Source organism: Oncorhynchus tshawytscha, linkage group LG20 (genome assembly GCF_018296145.1).
Source record: "Oncorhynchus tshawytscha isolate Ot180627B linkage group LG20, Otsh_v2.0, whole genome shotgun sequence".
Lineage (NCBI taxonomy): Eukaryota > Metazoa > Chordata > Actinopteri > Salmoniformes > Salmonidae > Oncorhynchus > Oncorhynchus tshawytscha.
The window spans coordinates 10143612-10161425 of record NC_056448.1 but is presented as its reverse complement, the minus strand read 5'-3'; the positions used below and the strand labels follow the sequence as shown (position 1 = coordinate 10161425).

General features: G+C 44.3%; 1 protein-coding gene across 1 annotated transcript in view; it reads right to left on the bottom strand.

The window, feature by feature from the left end:
• The window catches only part of LOC112219563 (poly [ADP-ribose] polymerase tankyrase-1), a 118103-nt gene that overhangs the window by 18070 nt on the left and 82219 nt on the right, over window positions 1–17814 (bottom strand). The window contains exons 6-11 of the mRNA XM_042302182.1: window positions 3586–3680; window positions 3300–3366; window positions 2642–2828; window positions 2353–2474; window positions 2186–2277; window positions 1993–2071 (exon numbers count right to left, since the gene is read on the bottom strand). Coding sequence (XP_042158116.1) covers window positions 1993–2071; window positions 2186–2277; window positions 2353–2474; window positions 2642–2828; window positions 3300–3366; window positions 3586–3680 — 642 coding nt within the window. The remainder of the gene's footprint in view (window positions 1–1992; window positions 2072–2185; window positions 2278–2352; window positions 2475–2641; window positions 2829–3299; window positions 3367–3585; window positions 3681–17814) is intronic.

Sequence of the window (17814 nt, the reverse complement as noted above, 5' to 3'; positions counted from 1 at the left end):
CCCTGCATCCCCACCATCACTGAATCACTGTTGTTGTTTACGCAATCCAAGAACGGTCCATTATAAATCGCAATCTGGGTCGGATGGGTATAATTTGAAAGCTTGTTCTATTGCCGACATGACTAGCTAATTTAGAAAATACCATGTTACAGTGTCACACTTTCGAAAGTTGGGCCCTGTACAATCGGCACTGCAGACAACGTGGATGGAACCATGGAATCCAGACATAAAAATAGAATGAAATAATACTAAAAAAATGTATCAAACTCAATAGGAAATAAACTAAATGTATTGAACTTATAAGAAAACTCATTCATTTGCCCAAGTTAATCAAAAAGACATCAGTGAATTGCATAACAAAATGCATCAGTGAATTGTATTTTCCTGCAACTTCTGAAACGGCACGGGAATGGGCATGTCTACACTTTGTGTAGCCGTTAGCGATGATGCTAATAATAACCTTTTGGTAGAGATGGAAAGGCTTTCCCAAAAACCTTCTCAATTAAATGCTAACTACTTAGTAGCCTACTCCTACCTGGCAGAATGACATCATGATTATTTGCATCAATCCAGTGGCCATGTGTTATACAAACTCAACAATCACGAGCGCTTGCTGTTGTGCACTTGCTTTAAAAGGTTCAATTCACCCCAATGTTTTATGTTTTCCTAGACCTCAAAAGTGGTCTCCTGATGTGGTTTAAGCATTGATGTGGACTTAGAACACCAAATGTTGTTGTTTTTCTATAAATAAGTGTGATTTTGAGAGCAAAAAAAAATGGAAGAAAAAAACAGGGGAAAACAGAAAAAAATGAATGGAATAACAGAAAAAAAATGAAACTTATTTTTTAGGGGCCTACACAACGCCCTTCGGGGAAACGGTAGTAATTTTGGTGCACATAGAATAGAGTCATTAGCGCATTCAGGTGTGTGTTTTGGGCTACATTTCTTCACAGCATAGGCTAATTCTGTTCAGAGCAACCCAGGTTTTGACATGTCATCCTTGTAACTGTACATCAAACATAGCGGTCATAAACATTGATACTGTAAATTACATGCACATTTGGAGTCGGAGACCCTGTAACATGTATAGCATGTTACTGCGCAGCCAATGCGTTCTAATACAGGCACTTAAAAGTGATCAAATCTTCCATTTACACACCGTATACCGGCAGCGAGTTTAACAGGCTGCCTGCTCTGCTCAGGGAAGTGCTGCGGTTTACCTTTCGATGTCTGTTCCATCTGTCATGCTCCCTAACCAGCTAAGTAGTGCTGGGCCTCTGTGGGGGGATAGCTACCTCCCCTTATAACTATGAATAAGACAAGCCCAGACATGACAGTCAAAATACCACTGTTTGGAGGCTTCTCTTCTCTGGATAGATACTCAACTGTCAAAAGGACCCAGGAGCCTCTCTCTCGTGTCCGTCTCTGACGTCTTTCTTTAGAATGTCATATAAAAACACAACTCACGCTATTGAGAGAATTCCATCGAGGGAAGCTATCAAGAGGATTCTCTTTAGTGGCTGTCTGGCTTTGAAACATTGTGGAACTGGTGCACGTCTTTCACTAGGTCTGCATGAAGGAAGCCTGTGAAGGTGAGGCCGGGCTCTTCAGGGGGGGGGCTGGCAGGCTCTGAACACTCCATCCATCTGCTCATTCTTATCTGATGGAGCTCTCAGAAGCAGGCAGTTGATCGGCCAGGAGGACAGTCTTTCCCCCCAGTCTGTCCTGCCGTTGGTCTCAATAATACTATAAATGACTGAGCTCTAAAACAAGTGGTAACTTCAGACCCACCTGGACACTGAGGAGACAGATCTCAGCCTTTTTTTAGTTAGAAAAACATCCCGTCTCACAGGGTCTGGGTTCACTCAAACGGCTGCAGATTTACACTCCGATTAAGTATTTTCCATTGTACTTGCCCCTTTTGCTGATACAAGCAGCAAGACCAGTAGAGAGCATGGCAGAAGGGATGGACGGGTGAGGTGACCACTGTACCTTTGCTCCATGTTTCTGCAACACCTCCATAATGTCATTGTGGGCCCTCTCAGCAGCCACGTGTAGGGGGGTCATGAAGCTGCAGAGACAGACAGACGCACACAGGGTTGGGTCAACATCGTCATGATATAGCAGTGGTTAGAGGATCGCTTTAGAGGTCAGACAGAGTTCAGCTAAACAGGAAGAGACTCACTCCTTGTTCTTCTCGTTGACGTTGGCACCTTTACGTAACAGCAGCTCTGTTATCTGCTTCCGCTTGGGGTGAGGAGAGGCCACTGAACAGTGCTGCAACACAAGAGGAGGAGTCCATTTAACACTGTGTGGTGTGTGTGTGTGCTGTGCGTGTGGGGTGTGCCTCACCAGTGCCGTCTCGTGTGTCTGTGGGTGTTTGAAGTTGATGATCTCCAGAGCGAGGGACTTCTTGGCCTTGGCCACGTCTGCTTCCCGCGCAGCCTGGAGCAGAGAGTGCCCCTTAAACTCATCTACACAACACACACAGGGGGGAAACCATGTCATCACTTACACACACGCCATAAGACTTCCATTATTCTCCCAAGTCGTCAAAGGGGGAAACTATTTCAGCATGTGAGTGCATAGGAGAGTCTATAGGTCAGTGTGTGAGTGTCAGTAAGTAGATGTCTTTTCTCACAGGTGAGTCTCTCTTTGAGCTCCGGGGTGGGGGCCATGTCCACAGCACTCTTCCCGTGACAGTTGACCAGGGTGGGGTCAGCCCCGTGGCTCAGCAGCAGAGAACACACCTCCACACGGTTCTTCGAGGCAGCCTCGTGGAGCGGGGTGAACTGCCACAGGTCCATGGCGTTCACACACGCTCCATGCTAAGAGGAAACAGACAGGGCCGTTACACACCATACACGTGGTGAAGGAAATAAAGTGGCAGACATGTTTCCGAAAAACTATGTTTTGAAATCCGAACGGGTTCAATAAGAGCAAAGAAAAACGGCTTATTAAAGTGTGAACACGACCCAGGTGTTACAGCGCTACTGACGCGATGTCTGACATTAAAACGTCAGATACGTGACGATGGCTTCCCTTAGACATGCCAGTCAGTCTGGAGACTTCATCTCAAAGACAAAGTGAATAGAGAATGAAGTCCGAGTCTGTCTGTCTCCTGTCAAAGGAGGAGAAGCCGGTCAGGCTTTTCGGCCTGTGACGAACCCCTCTGAAAACACCTGACAATAAAGGCTTTCTCAGGGACCTCTATCTCTACCCAGAGCTAAAGGATTCTCACTTCCATAGCCGCCACGTAACAAGCATACCAGCACACAAAAAGCAGCAGAGTTTCTAACCTTCAGCAGCAGCTCTGTGACTTCGTAGTGACCATAGGAACATGCATTGTGGAGAGGAACCAGACCACTGAGGGAGAAAGGAACACAGACAGCATTAGGACATTACAGGGACAGAGCCTTTATATCTCTGTGCAATTAGAAACTAAGTTCATTAGGTAACAAGGTCGAATGAAGTGTCTCAGCAAAGTGTGAACTTCAACATTCCAGAAACATTATTGGGGGGGACGGACGGACACTCCAACACGGCACTCACCCTAAAGCGCATTCAAACAACAAACACACTTACCCTTTGTCCTTAGCATGTACGTCTGCACCGTGCTGTAGTAGGAGCTGGACTATTCTGACCCGGTTGTACCCTGCAGCCAGGTGGAGAGGGGTGGACTACAGGAGAGAAAGGAGAGAGAGAGAGAATGATCAGAACAAGACAAGGACATCTGAGAGTACACTTTCTAACTTAACGACAGAAAATACCTCCTACTGGGCAGGAGCACGATGCGCATTACAGCACCTAAAGCACGTTAACAACGCACCTTAGTGCTAGCCTATGAGCGTGTCTGTCTGGGGAGAGAAGTTGATGTGAGGTCCCAAAGAGGGAGGAGAGGACTCAGGATGGAATGTTTATCCGGAGGTCAGAGTTCACGGAAACAGAAGCGCAATTAACTCTGAACCGGAGTCGGCAACATAAAGAGCTGATCTGGGAGGACAATATTCTTTAGGTCATTATAGTTAATGCTTCATATCAGGTGAAAACCTGGTGGGCTAGCCTGGGCTATAGTGTGACTGCTTTCATATCTTATCTTAACTTATCTCTGTGTGTGCGTGTGTGTGTGTGTGTGTGTGTGTGTGTGTGTGTGTGTGTGTGTGTGTGTGTGTGTGTGTGTGTGTGTGTGTGTGTGTGTGTGTGTGTGTGTAACCTAAATGGAGTGCATCTCATCTCACAGATTCTGTCCTCCCACTGAATAGTCAAATAGATTACTTCACCTCATTGAAAACAATTAGTGCAATTAGGAAACTGCAGATTCAAGCTGGATCAAAAATGTGAATCAATGTCTTCCTTCAGAGCAGCCATGTGAAAGCCTCTCTCAGCTGTTTCAGCCTTGAGCAGAATGCTCTACGCTGCTGAGTCAACAGCCACGTAGGGAAGCGCTAGAACAATGGCTGCTTTAACAACACAGGGAACACATTGATTTGCATGTTTTGTTGTGGACTGTCCTACAGTTGTGATTCTAGTAAGTTGTGGAAATGACTTAGCGACGTTTGTTGTGAAGAGGCAGTGGCAAGACAACACAGACAAAACAACAATCTGAAGGAGGAACTCAAAGGAAAAGGCAGCATCAAGGTCGTCCATCAACAGAACAAAGAGATGAGCAGCGTAGCATCAACGTCATTCACAGAGACAGGAGTTAGCCTAGCGCCCGTGCATTGAGTGGGTATCAGAGGCAAAATAAAAGGTAACATCCAGACAGTGAATAAACAGAAAGCAGGAAAAAGAGAGGACCCCATCCCCCTTCATATATACTTTCTAGGTGAGGAACAAGTATGTGACTGGAGAATAGTGAACCAAATAAAGAGAAAATGTGCCAATGAGGCGTGCACAACAACAAACACTGACAATTTGTCATTGTTTCCTGCATTCCACTGATTACACAATTAAGGAACTGTGTAAATTGTCTACCCATAGATCATTTACAACTCTTATTTGGTCTGGACAATATTACCAAGATGCAAGAAACAAGCTTTCGTCACGTGCACATGATAAAAACAACAGCAAAGTAGACAACAAACCGAGTCAAGAACAATATTCAAATGTGTGACTCAAGCTATGGGATGGGCAGGGTGTCACAGTAAGGCATTACAGTAGCAGTTGCAGACAGGGGAGGGGAAGTAAGGTGGAATCAGGAACACCTCTTAGAGAAGGTTCGTATCCCAGGGTTCTTTATCCTGCCCCAAACTCACCTCCACCCCAAATCATAACCTTAACCCAGGACACAGCAGGAGCATTGGTGGGTGAATGAAATATGACCAACAAAAAGGCCAAGGTTCCAAAATGTGCACAAGAGGCATCTTAACTGATAAAACCATAATCCAAGAAATCAACAGAAATCAAAAGGAGTGCATCATCTTACAGCTGTTTAAAAATAACTTACCAGCATTTTTTGGGTTGTTGACTGATAGACAATGTCGGCAGAATCACAAATAAAACAAAACAAAAAAAAGGAAAACAAAAACAGAAAACACAAAAAATGATATGAAAGCATCATGTTGGTATTCCAAGCTAGTAGAAGTTCCGTAGAACCCATTTGATTCCTCCCTGTGTTTTCAGCTGTTCACTCGGCCTACGCGTTTATTATTCTTTGAACAAGTTGTGGAGAACCGCGTGACTGCACTAGAACTTTCAGGGACAGTTGGTCGGGTGGGAGGTGCAGGTGACAGGCATTAGCAACCATAACATTTACAGGACATTTGAACAGAATCTGGAGGGAGGCGACAGGGCTGTTCATCATCCTGTCTTCTCTGTCCCCATCTGGCCACAGGAAGGGTTGGGCCTGGCGTCATGGGGCAGCAGTCAGTCCTGTTCTGTTCCACCCCCAGATAGATAACGCTACATGAGCAGGACTGGTAGGATGATTCAGCCAACACATGGCAGAGCAGAGCTGTTGTGTGTTATTTAGGACAGGATGCAATACTGGGCCTCTCTCTTCAACGTGACAGCTGTGAGTCATATGCTTTTATTTCTATGCTATTTAGCAGACACTTTTATCCAAAGCGATTTACAGCCATACTGTGGGTCTCAATACAAGACCGCTATAGAACCAAAAAAGCCATTGTAAGACTTCAGAACTAGCACCTCAGGAGAAACCAGTACCATGCACGTCTTGATTGCTGATTTTACAGTGAAAAAATAAACCACTGTACAGTACATTCGGAGGGCATACAGACCCTTTGACTTTTTCCACATTACGTTACGTTACAGCCATATTCTAAAATGTATTAAATAGTTTTTTTTATCCCTCATAAATCGACACACAATACCCCATAATAACAAAGCAAAAACAGTCATTTCTAAATATTAGCACATTTAAAAAATATATATATGAAATACATTTACATAAGTATTCAGACTCGTCACTCATAACTTTGTTGAAGCACCTTTGGCAGCGATTACAGCCCTGAGTCTTCTTGGGTATGAAGCTACAAACTTGGCACACCTGTATTTAGGGAGTTTCTCCCGTTCTTCTCTGCAGATCCTCTCAAGCTCTGGTTGGATGGGGAGTGTTGCTGCACAGCTATTTTCAGGTCTCTCCAGAGATGTTATAGAGATGTTATATCGGGTTCAAGTTCGGGCTCTGGCTGATCCACTCAAGGACATTCATAGACTTGCCCCGAAGCCACTCCTGCGTTGTCTTGGCTGTGTGCTTAGGGCTGTTGTCCTGTTGGAAGGGGAACCTTCGCCACAGTCTGAGGTCCTGGGCACTCTGGAGCAGGTTTTCATCAAGGATCTCTATGTACTTTGCTCCGTTCATCTTTCCCTCAATCCTGACTAGTCTCCCCTGCCGCTGAAAAACATCCCCACAGCATGATGCTTCCACCACCATGCCTCGCTGTAGGGACGCTTGACATTCAGGCCAAGGAGTTCAATCGTGGTTTCATCAGACCAGAGAATCTTGTTTCTCATGATCAGAATCAGAATCCTTTAGGTGCCTTTTGGCAAACCCCAAGCGGGCTGTCATATGCCTTTTACTGATGCGTGGCTTCCGTCTGTCCACTCTACCATAAAGGCCTGATTGGTGGAGTGCTGCAGAGATGGTTGTCCTTCTGGAAGGTTCTCCCATCTCCACAGAGGAACTCTGGAGCTCTGTCAGAGTGACCTTCGGGTTCTTGGTCACCTTCCTATCCTCGGCCCTTCTCACCCGATTGCTCAGTTTGCCTGAGCAGCCAGCTTAAGGAAGAGTCTTGGTGATTCCAAACTACTTCCATTTAAGAATGATGGAGGACAAATTTTGGGGGACCTTCAAAGCTGCAGAATTTTTTTGGAACCCATCCCCAGATCTGTGCCTCAATACAATCCTCTCGGAGCTCTACAGACAATTCCTTCCACCTCATAGCTTGGTTTTTGCTCTGACAACTGTGGAACCTTATATAGATAGGTGTGTGCCTTTCCAAATAATGTCCAATTAACTGAATTTACCACAGGTGGACTCCAATCAAGTTATAGAAACATCTCAAGGATGATCAACGAAAACAGGATGCATCTGAGCTCAATTATCACGTCTCATATTAAAGGGTCTGAATACGTATGTAAATAAGGTATTTTCAGTTTTTTTTATTTATTGAATGTAAAAATTTCTAAAAACCTGTTTTTGCTTCGTTAATATAGGATAGCGTGTGTAGATTGATCAGAGGGAGAGAACAATGTAATTAATTTTAGAATAAGGCAGCAAAGTAACAAAATGTGGAAAAAGTCCAGGGGTCTGAATGCTTTCCGAATGCACCGTATATGCCCGACATAAAGCAAACCACAAAATAAACACCAAAATACCCACAAAAGGTCATTTTTTGTTTCCGTATTTTATATGCATCCCATACCACTGGCTAGACCAATGATAAGACTAGGCTATTTATCCCAGTTACATGCCACTATTCTCTAAAATGTTGATATGATTCACACACCATGCTGACAAAGAGCCTTCTTTCACTGCATTTTTCATTAACAGTTTTCCCTTGTCTGCCAGTCTGTTTTTATTAGGCTGTGTCTAACCCAGGAATATTGCAAATTCAATGCATCACAGGGCTGCATCACCATGGCGACAGTTGTAGCCGAGGTTGGGCTCAATCGCTTAGGCTCCGCCCGTCAATCTGTCAACCCGGAGGGGCGGGGATGAGGGGAGAGGGGGAGGTAGGGAGGAGGGCGAGTCAGTCTACTGATAGCTAGAGCATCCCACCGGCTTTATACAGTACACAATCAAACACTGCAGCTCTAAAAAAACACACAAAAAAACACTTAAGGACACAATAACAAACCCTGTTGTTAAAAATAACTAAGTACTGCTTCCACTCTCTCCCCCTCTGCAATCGCTTACATGGCTCATTGACAAGACCGGGTAATGTTCCATCTGCTTTCAGACACAAAGCTGTTCACTGTTAAACAACTGACTGGAAATTATTACAATCCGGCCTCCACTTTCGAGAGTCATCATGACCTTCCAGACAGTCTAGTCAACTACTACACAACTCACTACCCTGTCCCCACCTCTAATAACGTACTGTCCCCGCGGATATGAAATCAAACGACAGTTTTGTTTTGGAACATGACGTACTGAAGTCATACAGATAGAGGAATTGCATGCTGGGGCATATTGTCTCGGAGGCTCGACGTGAAAACGTAGAGTTTTCATCTTCTAACCAAATCTTAAGTATTTGTAAGGGAACATCTGTGATGGAATAAAGCACTGTTTCATTTCCCGGTGGACATGGAGAGGGCAAGGCAAAGCTGAGCTGCTTGTCGGAGAGAATATGAGAGAGAGAGCGAGCGAATGAGTGAAAACGGATGTGGCAGGATTAACCTATTGTCTCCCAGCCCTTGGAGATATACTGTAGTGAGTCAGATAAAAGGAGAGAGAGGGGGAGAAAGAGAGCAGGTTCAGGAGGGTGGAGTGTTAGAGAGTACATGTCTGTGTGTACTATATTGCAATGTTCTTTGAACTGTTACTTGGCAGTTAATGTAGCCCTCTTCATCTCCAATACACAATGAGTACAGATACATCCACACAATAATACAATTGTGAATAATCTGATTGATTTAATAGTTTGATTATATCAACGATTTCCCTAATAATCTTTTTTACATGGACACATATCAAATCATTTACGTGACGGGACTCTGAAATGGAGAAAATCGACAATCCAAATAAACGTTCGACCATGTTATTTTTGTGACGCATATTTGATTCTGAGTTCGAACATATACAGTTTGTATGTGTGAAAACTATTTATATGATGCATACTTTCAGTTTTTCCGAACTCACTTCACTCGGACAAAAAGGAAGCTGCTCGTGCGAAATACACTGCTATAAGACTGAGTAAGGGGTTAACGTGTCCCAATAATTTGAGAGATTTCTCAGAAAACCAGGTGTTATAAATCAGTGTATGCTTACTCGATTATGAGCTTACGTCAATACCCCCCAAAATTCTAAGAAACAAAATAAATTTGAATTTATCTTAAGCCTCTGTATTTCATAATTTTCCTTCGATTTGCAAGAGGCTGAATGTATCTCACCGGAGAAAGTATCCGGGGCGAGCGAAACAGCTCCACTCTGTCTCTGTATGTGTAGGCCATCTATCTGATGCTGTCTGGTCATAAAGACTGATATTGTTGCCGCCCATGGCATTAAATGCAAGGGAAGCCAGCGAGTATTTGGCCTCCCTTGATATTTTTTAAAAATAATATCCAATCTGCATTGATGTAAACCCGAGTAAGCAAAACTGTGAATGGTCCTGGCACACACAAAAAAAAAAGTGACAAGGGAAACCAGTTTGGATTTGGCTTCACTCCTATCACATCGCATCAAGAGAAATACGTCATTGACAGAAATAACTTGAATTGATGCATCTTGTTGTGTTGTTATCCCCTGGTGGCTGGCTAGCTAGCTAAAATCATCCCTTTCCTAAATTAGCCATGGATGGAGATAAGGATTTGGACTTCTGGTTTTACTTAATTCTCCATACTGGCCAACGATTACAATGGCAATTCTGATTCAACCATAAATTCATCCATTGTGCCCCTGGTCTGAGAGGACGGAAGTTCAATATTTAGCTAGTAGAAGACTAATAGTAGTAGAAGGCTAATATGAACTATTTAACGTTGCCCATGAAAGGAAGTTAGGCTAGCGAGCAAGAATTTTGCCAGGTAGCCTAGAACAACAAATAAAAGTGTGTACTGTATGACAGTCATAAACCGTTTCGTCAACATGAATGAGAGGATGGCATTGGCGTTTCTCTACAGGTAGGTTGAGTCAACATGTTTATTCTACTTGCACAAACGCACGCACGCACACACAAATCAGAACCATGGTCAGCCACATCATATTTAGCTAACGTTGATTGGACTTTTTGGTATGTTTAGTTGTCACTGCATTAGACTAAGAGTAGGTGATTTGATGATGTTGAAATTTTGAAGTTTAAATGGTGCTGGAATAGTGGAGGCAGCTCCTGTTTTCTTTGCGGCAACTCTCCGTGGATCTAAATCAATAGTTGTTTAGTGGTCTGAAAATGTTGGAAACATTAACACCCTCTCACCATTCTGTAGGTCACGTACCGGTTTGTTACATGCAATATGCGTCTTGGACTTCACCGGACAGAGGTTGCAAGGCATATGAACTAACATTATAGAGCAAACAAGGCAATCATCACTACACAAGGTGTAATTTGACTTATTTTTGGTCTTGGCTTCCCCTGTGATTTTACCCACACACCGCTACTGCTTGTAGAGTCCATTCCCTGACCAATTAAGGCTCTTCTGAGTGCAACTCAATATAAGGAAAGTGTTCTGAATGTTTTGTACACTCAGTGTATATTCAGTCTTCAATTACACCAGAGATTGAATGACACACTATTCCATTAGACTAAACAGGGACATAGCAGACCTCCAAACTTAGCTGGATAGCCAGTCGGTACTTTATGAAATCGGCACTAAGGTAAAATTGAATAAAATACGTTGTGTTTTTAAATTCTAAAAGCAGACTGCCAGGCAACCGGAGCATATACAGAGTAGCAGGCAGGAGAGCGACAGGGGTGGGAGTATGTCGCAAAGCTGTGATTCCTTCCTTTGCCATTACTTTCATCAGCTCCAGTCCTTTGTCCCATTTTCTCTCCTATTTCCTTAGCCCCCCCTCTCTCTCTTTTCACAGAATTGTAACCTGTAACCATGCCAACAGTGACTGCTAGCTGTCAGCTGTTGCCATGGCGGCAGTGCATGCTATAACTACCATAAAATTGGTAGAGTGTGAGGTTTGGCCAAGGCACTGCGCTTTCCTGAGCGAACCAACTTACAGAGAATCTCTCTCTCCACTGAGATAACCATGCATCGACAGGCTTAACCCTGGGGACACACCACCAGCCAGGGAGGGAGGGAGGGTGACTTTGTCTTCATGTCCTGTTCCAGGGGATACGGTAGAGTAGATAGCCTGGTCCAAGGGGAGGCAGGCGAACACAAATGTTGGCAAACAGAGAGCGGAGGATAGCCCACTCTTTCCCTGGATCGATAATACATTAGGCCTCTCCACTCCCCTCCTCCGCCCTGCTGACGGCTAACTGCTGGGGGAGATATACGGCCCTGCCCCGGCCCCTATCCCCAGCCACTCTGTGGTAATGATGCATAACACAGCCCAGGTCCCGGGGGGATGGGTGCCCTGCCCATCCTCCAGACATAAAGCAGCACACTACATGCACACCTCTGTTAATGTGTCCTTCTGACCTCCATATATTCCAGGCTAGCGACTACGTAAACACAAACACCACCACCGTGCAGGTATGTTCCTGAAACCTTACAGCAGGCTATTTCTATTGGGTGCCCCTTTTCGTGAGCCGATAGTTGACAAATGTTCAGAAAATGTACTTAATATTAAGCACATATTTAAACAGTCTGTTTTCCCATAGTACAGACAGTCTTCACACACCAAAATTGGGAGCCGTCTTAGCATGCTGCTTTCATCCAGAAATATGATGAACATCTTAACAAGCGCCTTTGATGAGGGCTACAGAGTGACTCCCTAATCGTTAGGTCTTTGATGTTGTAGTTAGCTGTGGCAGGCGCGTGGGTGGTACTTCACTGCCACCTATTCCCATTACAGCTAGACTCAGACAAAACACAGAGCCAGGAAGGACAGCCGAGCAGGCGGCCTACATTTATATACGGTCAAAACATGGATCAAGAACATTTTAGAAATCACATACGCCTTGCAACTGATCTTTCAAACCTTGAGGCGGCAGCGGCACGATAACGGTGAACGATCTAAACCACACGAGGCTCAAAAGAAGCTCAGAATCCCTGAGTAGCAAACTCACAAAAGCTGCTAGTGTTAATTGGGTTGAAAAGAAACACTCACCCAGCATTGGCCGCAGACTCTATTCCCAGTCCAATCCTAGCCCTCACACCAGCAATAGATCATTTTTACATTCGAGCCAGGCGATATCGTCAAGTAAATATTAAATATTACCCCTGCCAACATGATAGCAGAGTGTAGGTGGACATTCTGCCAGTAGTTCTGATATAATCTTAATGGAATAACGTGTGTGTGTGTACAACGAGAGCCTAACAGTCAAGTCTATACACAGTAGCCTACACAGAGAGTACTGAGAAGGGTACAGTCTTCCCCCGGTACAGAGTGCGCTAATTGGAAACTATGGGCCTAGAAAGAAGCAGCTCAGTGAGATAAAGATGAAGGACTTTGTTCAGTAGTGGTGTTACCAACTCAATATCTATGCCACGAACCACGACAAAAAACCACCACTACATTTGCCTGCCGGGCTGCTTTCGCAGATGGTTCAAACAAGCCAAAACACTCCATATATTAAGGACCCTGTCTCAGTTAGGTCCTGCAGCACATAACGCAACATTAGCCCTCTCTGTACCACACTCAGGCATCTATGCTGAAATTTGTTCCTAGGGGCACCGGTGCTCCTAAATTAAAATTCCAGGTAGCACAGTAAAATATTTAGGAGCATATGCGACCAAAATTGTAGCACTGTAGAGCCCTCTCTCACAGAACTAGTACGAATGAGGAATACATAAAAAGGAGAAAGAGGGGATAAAAAGAGAGGAGAAACCAGAAAGGTCAGTGAAACAATTGAGGGGGGACTCTCATGGCTGCGCTGCACATGTGTGGTGGAGTAAGTGATTGGTTTTTCAGAAGGCATTTTGATAATGCTCTCCAGCGAGCTGCCGCATCGAGCCGTGCCGCGTTAATAACGTCCTGCACTCCTGAGCTCTCCATCATCTTCAGACCCACCCACGGAGTCTCTCTCGCACACACACACAAAATCACACCCATCTCTCTCGTACACACCACACACACACTGTTACTACAAACTTCCAAATGAAAGCTTCTGTTGGAGGCAGGATAGCATAAAGAGGGCGGCTGGTGTTACAGAGACGCCTTTTCAAATGATGCTTTTGAAGAGTTTCTTCATTGCAGACTGAGTTAAGTGGCACACTCCTGTCAGCTTTGATGTGAATCACAGGCAGCAGTATGAATACCTGGCCGTTGTTTCGTATTCCTACTCCCTCCACAGGTATTGATGGTGGTTGTCACATTTGACGGTAAAACCGGCGACAGATTCAGGAGTGGGCATTCCAATCTGCATGAGCTGATGATCGTCATGCATTTGGGACGTTGGCTGCTCTTTCAGTTCACCACAAGGGAAAACAGCTGTCAACATCCAGCCACAAGCTTGACTCCCATCAGCATTCGTCACATTGCACAATGCACATTTGCACGTATGATCATTGAACCTGGCTGGCTATCAGTCCTCTCAGACGGGGAGGTAATGACGTGATCTTCCTCTCCATGACCCGTCTCTATGACCCAGCAGTGTTTTGGACTGCTCTGCTCTCTCCCCCGAAGGCTCTCGGAGTAAAACCTTTAATGCGTGGGCGGCTCAGGAAACGTACTTGGGCCTCCATATCCAGGACAAGGAAGCACAGAGGAGCATTAACTAGTAATACCGAAGCCTCGCTACAGCAGACTGGGTCAACACAATGGAGCTTACCTACCCATCTTGGCCTGACAGAGCCAGTAGCAGAAAACTTATGCGAGGAGTGTTAGACAGCATTAACCCCTTCCTGGCTGGATCTTCTACTGCAGACTAAGGCCATCCAGACTAATCTACTGGATGCTAATCCTACCTTTGGTCTATGACACAACTTGTTCTGCAGAATGTGGAGGACCAAAGACCTGAGACTGGTTTCTCTCTTCTGGTTAAATGTGGACCAGTGTAACACCAGGCACTGGTTACAGCATAGGCTGATGGGTGAAGAGGTGGGAAGCCCTACGCCCAATAATTACCCTTAATTACACAGGCAATCACCAGCTAATCATGACTATTAAAGGATGAAGCATAAGTGCCATCAGAGAAATTATCACCTCACAAACATCTCTTATAGGACAGTGTGAACCAGATGGTTAACGGATTAGGCTAGACGGAATCAGCTCTGTGAGAGAACACTAATGTAATGTGCCTTCAAGAAGTTTTCAGACCCCTTATCTTTATCCACATTTTGTTAAAGCCTCATTTCAAAATGGATGAAATAAATACAAATCAGCAGCAATCTACACACAATACCCATTATGACAAAGTGAACAGGTTTTTAGAAATGTTAGTGAATGTATTAAAACAAAAAAACAGACCATATTTACATAAGTATTCAGGCCCTTTGCTATGAGACTCGAAGTTAAGCTCAGGTGTATCCTGTTCCCATTGATCATCCTTGAGATGTTTCTACATCTTGATTGGAGTCCATCTGTGGTAAATACAATTGATTGGAGATTATTTGGAAAAGCACACAGCTGTCGATACAAGGTCCCACAGTTGACAGTGCATGTCAGAGGAAAAACCAAGCCATGAGGTCTAAGGAATTGTCCGTAGAGGTTTGTGACAAGGCACAGATCTGGGGAAAGATACCAAAACATTTCTGCAGCATTGAAGGTGCCCAAGAACACAGTGGCCAGCATCATCCTAAATGGAAGAAGTTTGGAAACACCAGAAATCTTCCTAGAGCTGGCCGCCTGGCCAAACTGAGCAATCGGGGGAGAAGGGCCTTGGTCAGGGAGATGACCAAGACCCCGATGGTCACTCTGACAGAGGTGTAGAGTTCCTCTGTGGAGATGGCAGAACCTTCCAGAAGGACAACCATCTCAACAATCAGGTCTTTATGGTAGAGTGGCCAGACGGAAGCCACTCCTCAGTAAAAAGACACATGACAGCCCGCTTGGAGCTTGCTAAAAAAAAGGCACCTAAAAGACCATGAGAAACAAGATTCTCTGGTCTGATGAAACCAAGATTGAACTCTTTGACCTGAATGCCAAGCGTCACATCTGGGGGAATCCTGGCACCATCCTTACAGTGAAGCATGGTGGTGGAAGCATCATGCTGTGGGGATGTTTTTTGGTGGCAGGGACTGGGATACTAGTCAGGATCGAGGCAAAGGTGAACGGAGCAAAGTACAGAGAGATTCCTGATGAAAACCTGCTCCAGAGCGCTCAGGACCTCAGACTGGGGCGAAGGTTCACCTTCCAACAGGACAATGACCCTAAGCATACAGCCAAGCCAACGCAGAAGTGGCTTCGGGACAAGTCTCTGAATGTCTTTGAGTGACCCAGGCAGAGCCTGGACTTGGACCCGATATAACATCTCTGGAGAGATCTGAAAATAGCTGTGCAGCAACACTCCCCATTCAACCTGAGCTTGAGAGGATCTGCAGAGAAGAATGGGAGAAACTCCCCAAATACAGGTGTGCCAAGCTTATAGCATCATACCCAAGAAGACTCAATGCTGTAATCGCTGCCAAAGGTGCTTCAACAAAGTACTGAGTAAAGGGTCTGAATACTTATGTAAATGTGATATTTCAGTATTTTAATTTTTTCAAAATTTTTTGCTTTGTCATTACGGGGTATTGTGTGTTGATTGATGAGGGGGAAAAAAACAATTGAATTACATTTTAGAATAAGGCTGTAACGAACAGTTGAAGTCGGAGGTTTATACACACCGTAGCCAAATACAATTAAAGTCAGTTTTTCACAATTCCTGACAGTTAATCAGAGTAAAAATTCCCTGTCTTAGATCATTTAGGATCACCACTTTATTTTAAGAATGTGAAATGTCCGAATAATAGTAGAGAGAATGATTTATTTCAGCTTTGATTTCTTTCATCACATTCCCAGTGGGTAGAAGTTTACATACACTCAATTAGTATTTGGTAGCATTGCCTTTAAATTGTATAACTTGGGTCAAACATTTCATGGTAGCCATCCACAAGCTTCACACAATAAATTGGGTGAATTTTGGCCCATTCCTCCTGACAGAGCTGGTGTAACTGAGTCAGGTTTGTAGGCCTCCTTGCTCTCACATGCTTTTTCAGTTCTGCCCACAAATGTTCCGTAGGATTGAGGTCAGGGCTTTATGATTGCCACTCCAATACCTTGACTTTGTTGTCCTTAAGCCATTATGCCACAACTTTGGAAGTATGCTTGGGCTCATTGTCCATTTGGAAGACCCATTTGTGACCAAGCTTTAACTTCCTGACTGATGTCTTGAGATGTTGCTTCAATATATCCACATAATTTTCCTCCCTCATGATGTCATCTATTTCGTGAAGTGCACCAGGCCCTCCTGCAGCAATGCACCCCCACAACATGATGCTGCCACCCCCGTGCTTCACGGTTGGGATGGTGTTTTTTGGCTTGCAGGCCTCCCCCTTTTTCCTCCAAACATAACAATGGTCATTATGGCCAAACAGTTCTATTTTTGTTTCATCAGACCAGAGGACATTTCTCCAAAAAGTACGATCTTTGTCCCCATGTGCAGATGCAAACCGTAGTCTGGCTTTTTTTATGGCGGTTTTGGAGCAGTGGCTTCTTCCTTGCTGAGCGGCCTTTCAGGTTATGTCGATATAGGACTCGTTTTACTGTGGATATAGATACTTTTGTACCTGATCCTCCAGCATCTTCACAAGGTCCTTTGCTGTTGTTCTGGGATTGATTTGTACTTTTCGCACCAATGTCTCCTTCCTGAGCGATGTGACGGCTGCATGGTCCCATGGTGTTTATACTTGCATACTATTGTTTGTACAGATGAACATGGTACCTTCAGGTGTTTGGAAATTGCTCCCAAGGATGAACCAGACTTGTGGAGGTCTACCATTTTCTTTCTGAGGTATTGGATGATTTATTTTGATTTCCCCATGATGTCAAGCAAAGAGGCACTGAGTTTGAAGGTAGGCCTTGAAAAACATCCACAGGTACACCTCCAATTGACTCAAATGATGTCAATTAGCCTATCAGAAGCTTCTAAAGCCATTACATAATTTTCTGGACTTTTCCAAGCTGTTTTTAAAGGCACAGTCAACATAGCGTATGTAAACTTCTGACCCACTGGAATTGTGATACAGTGAATTATAAGTGAAATAATCTGTCTGTAAACAATATTTGGAAAAATTACTGGTGTCATGCACAAAGTAGATGTCCTAACCGACTTGCCAAAACTATAGTTTATTAACAATAACTTTTTGGAGTGGTTGAGAAACGAGTTTTAATGACTCCAACATAAGTGTATGTAAACTTCTGACCTCAACAGTAACTAAATGTGGGGAAGGGTTCTGAATACTTTCCGAATGCACTGTAACTAGGCTGGGCTGACCCCATTTAGTCGACTGGTCAATTGTTTGGATCCATAAGTTGTTGGTCGACCAAGATCTCTTTAGTCGAGCAGTCGCAATTTATTTGTAATTTTTTTAATGGTG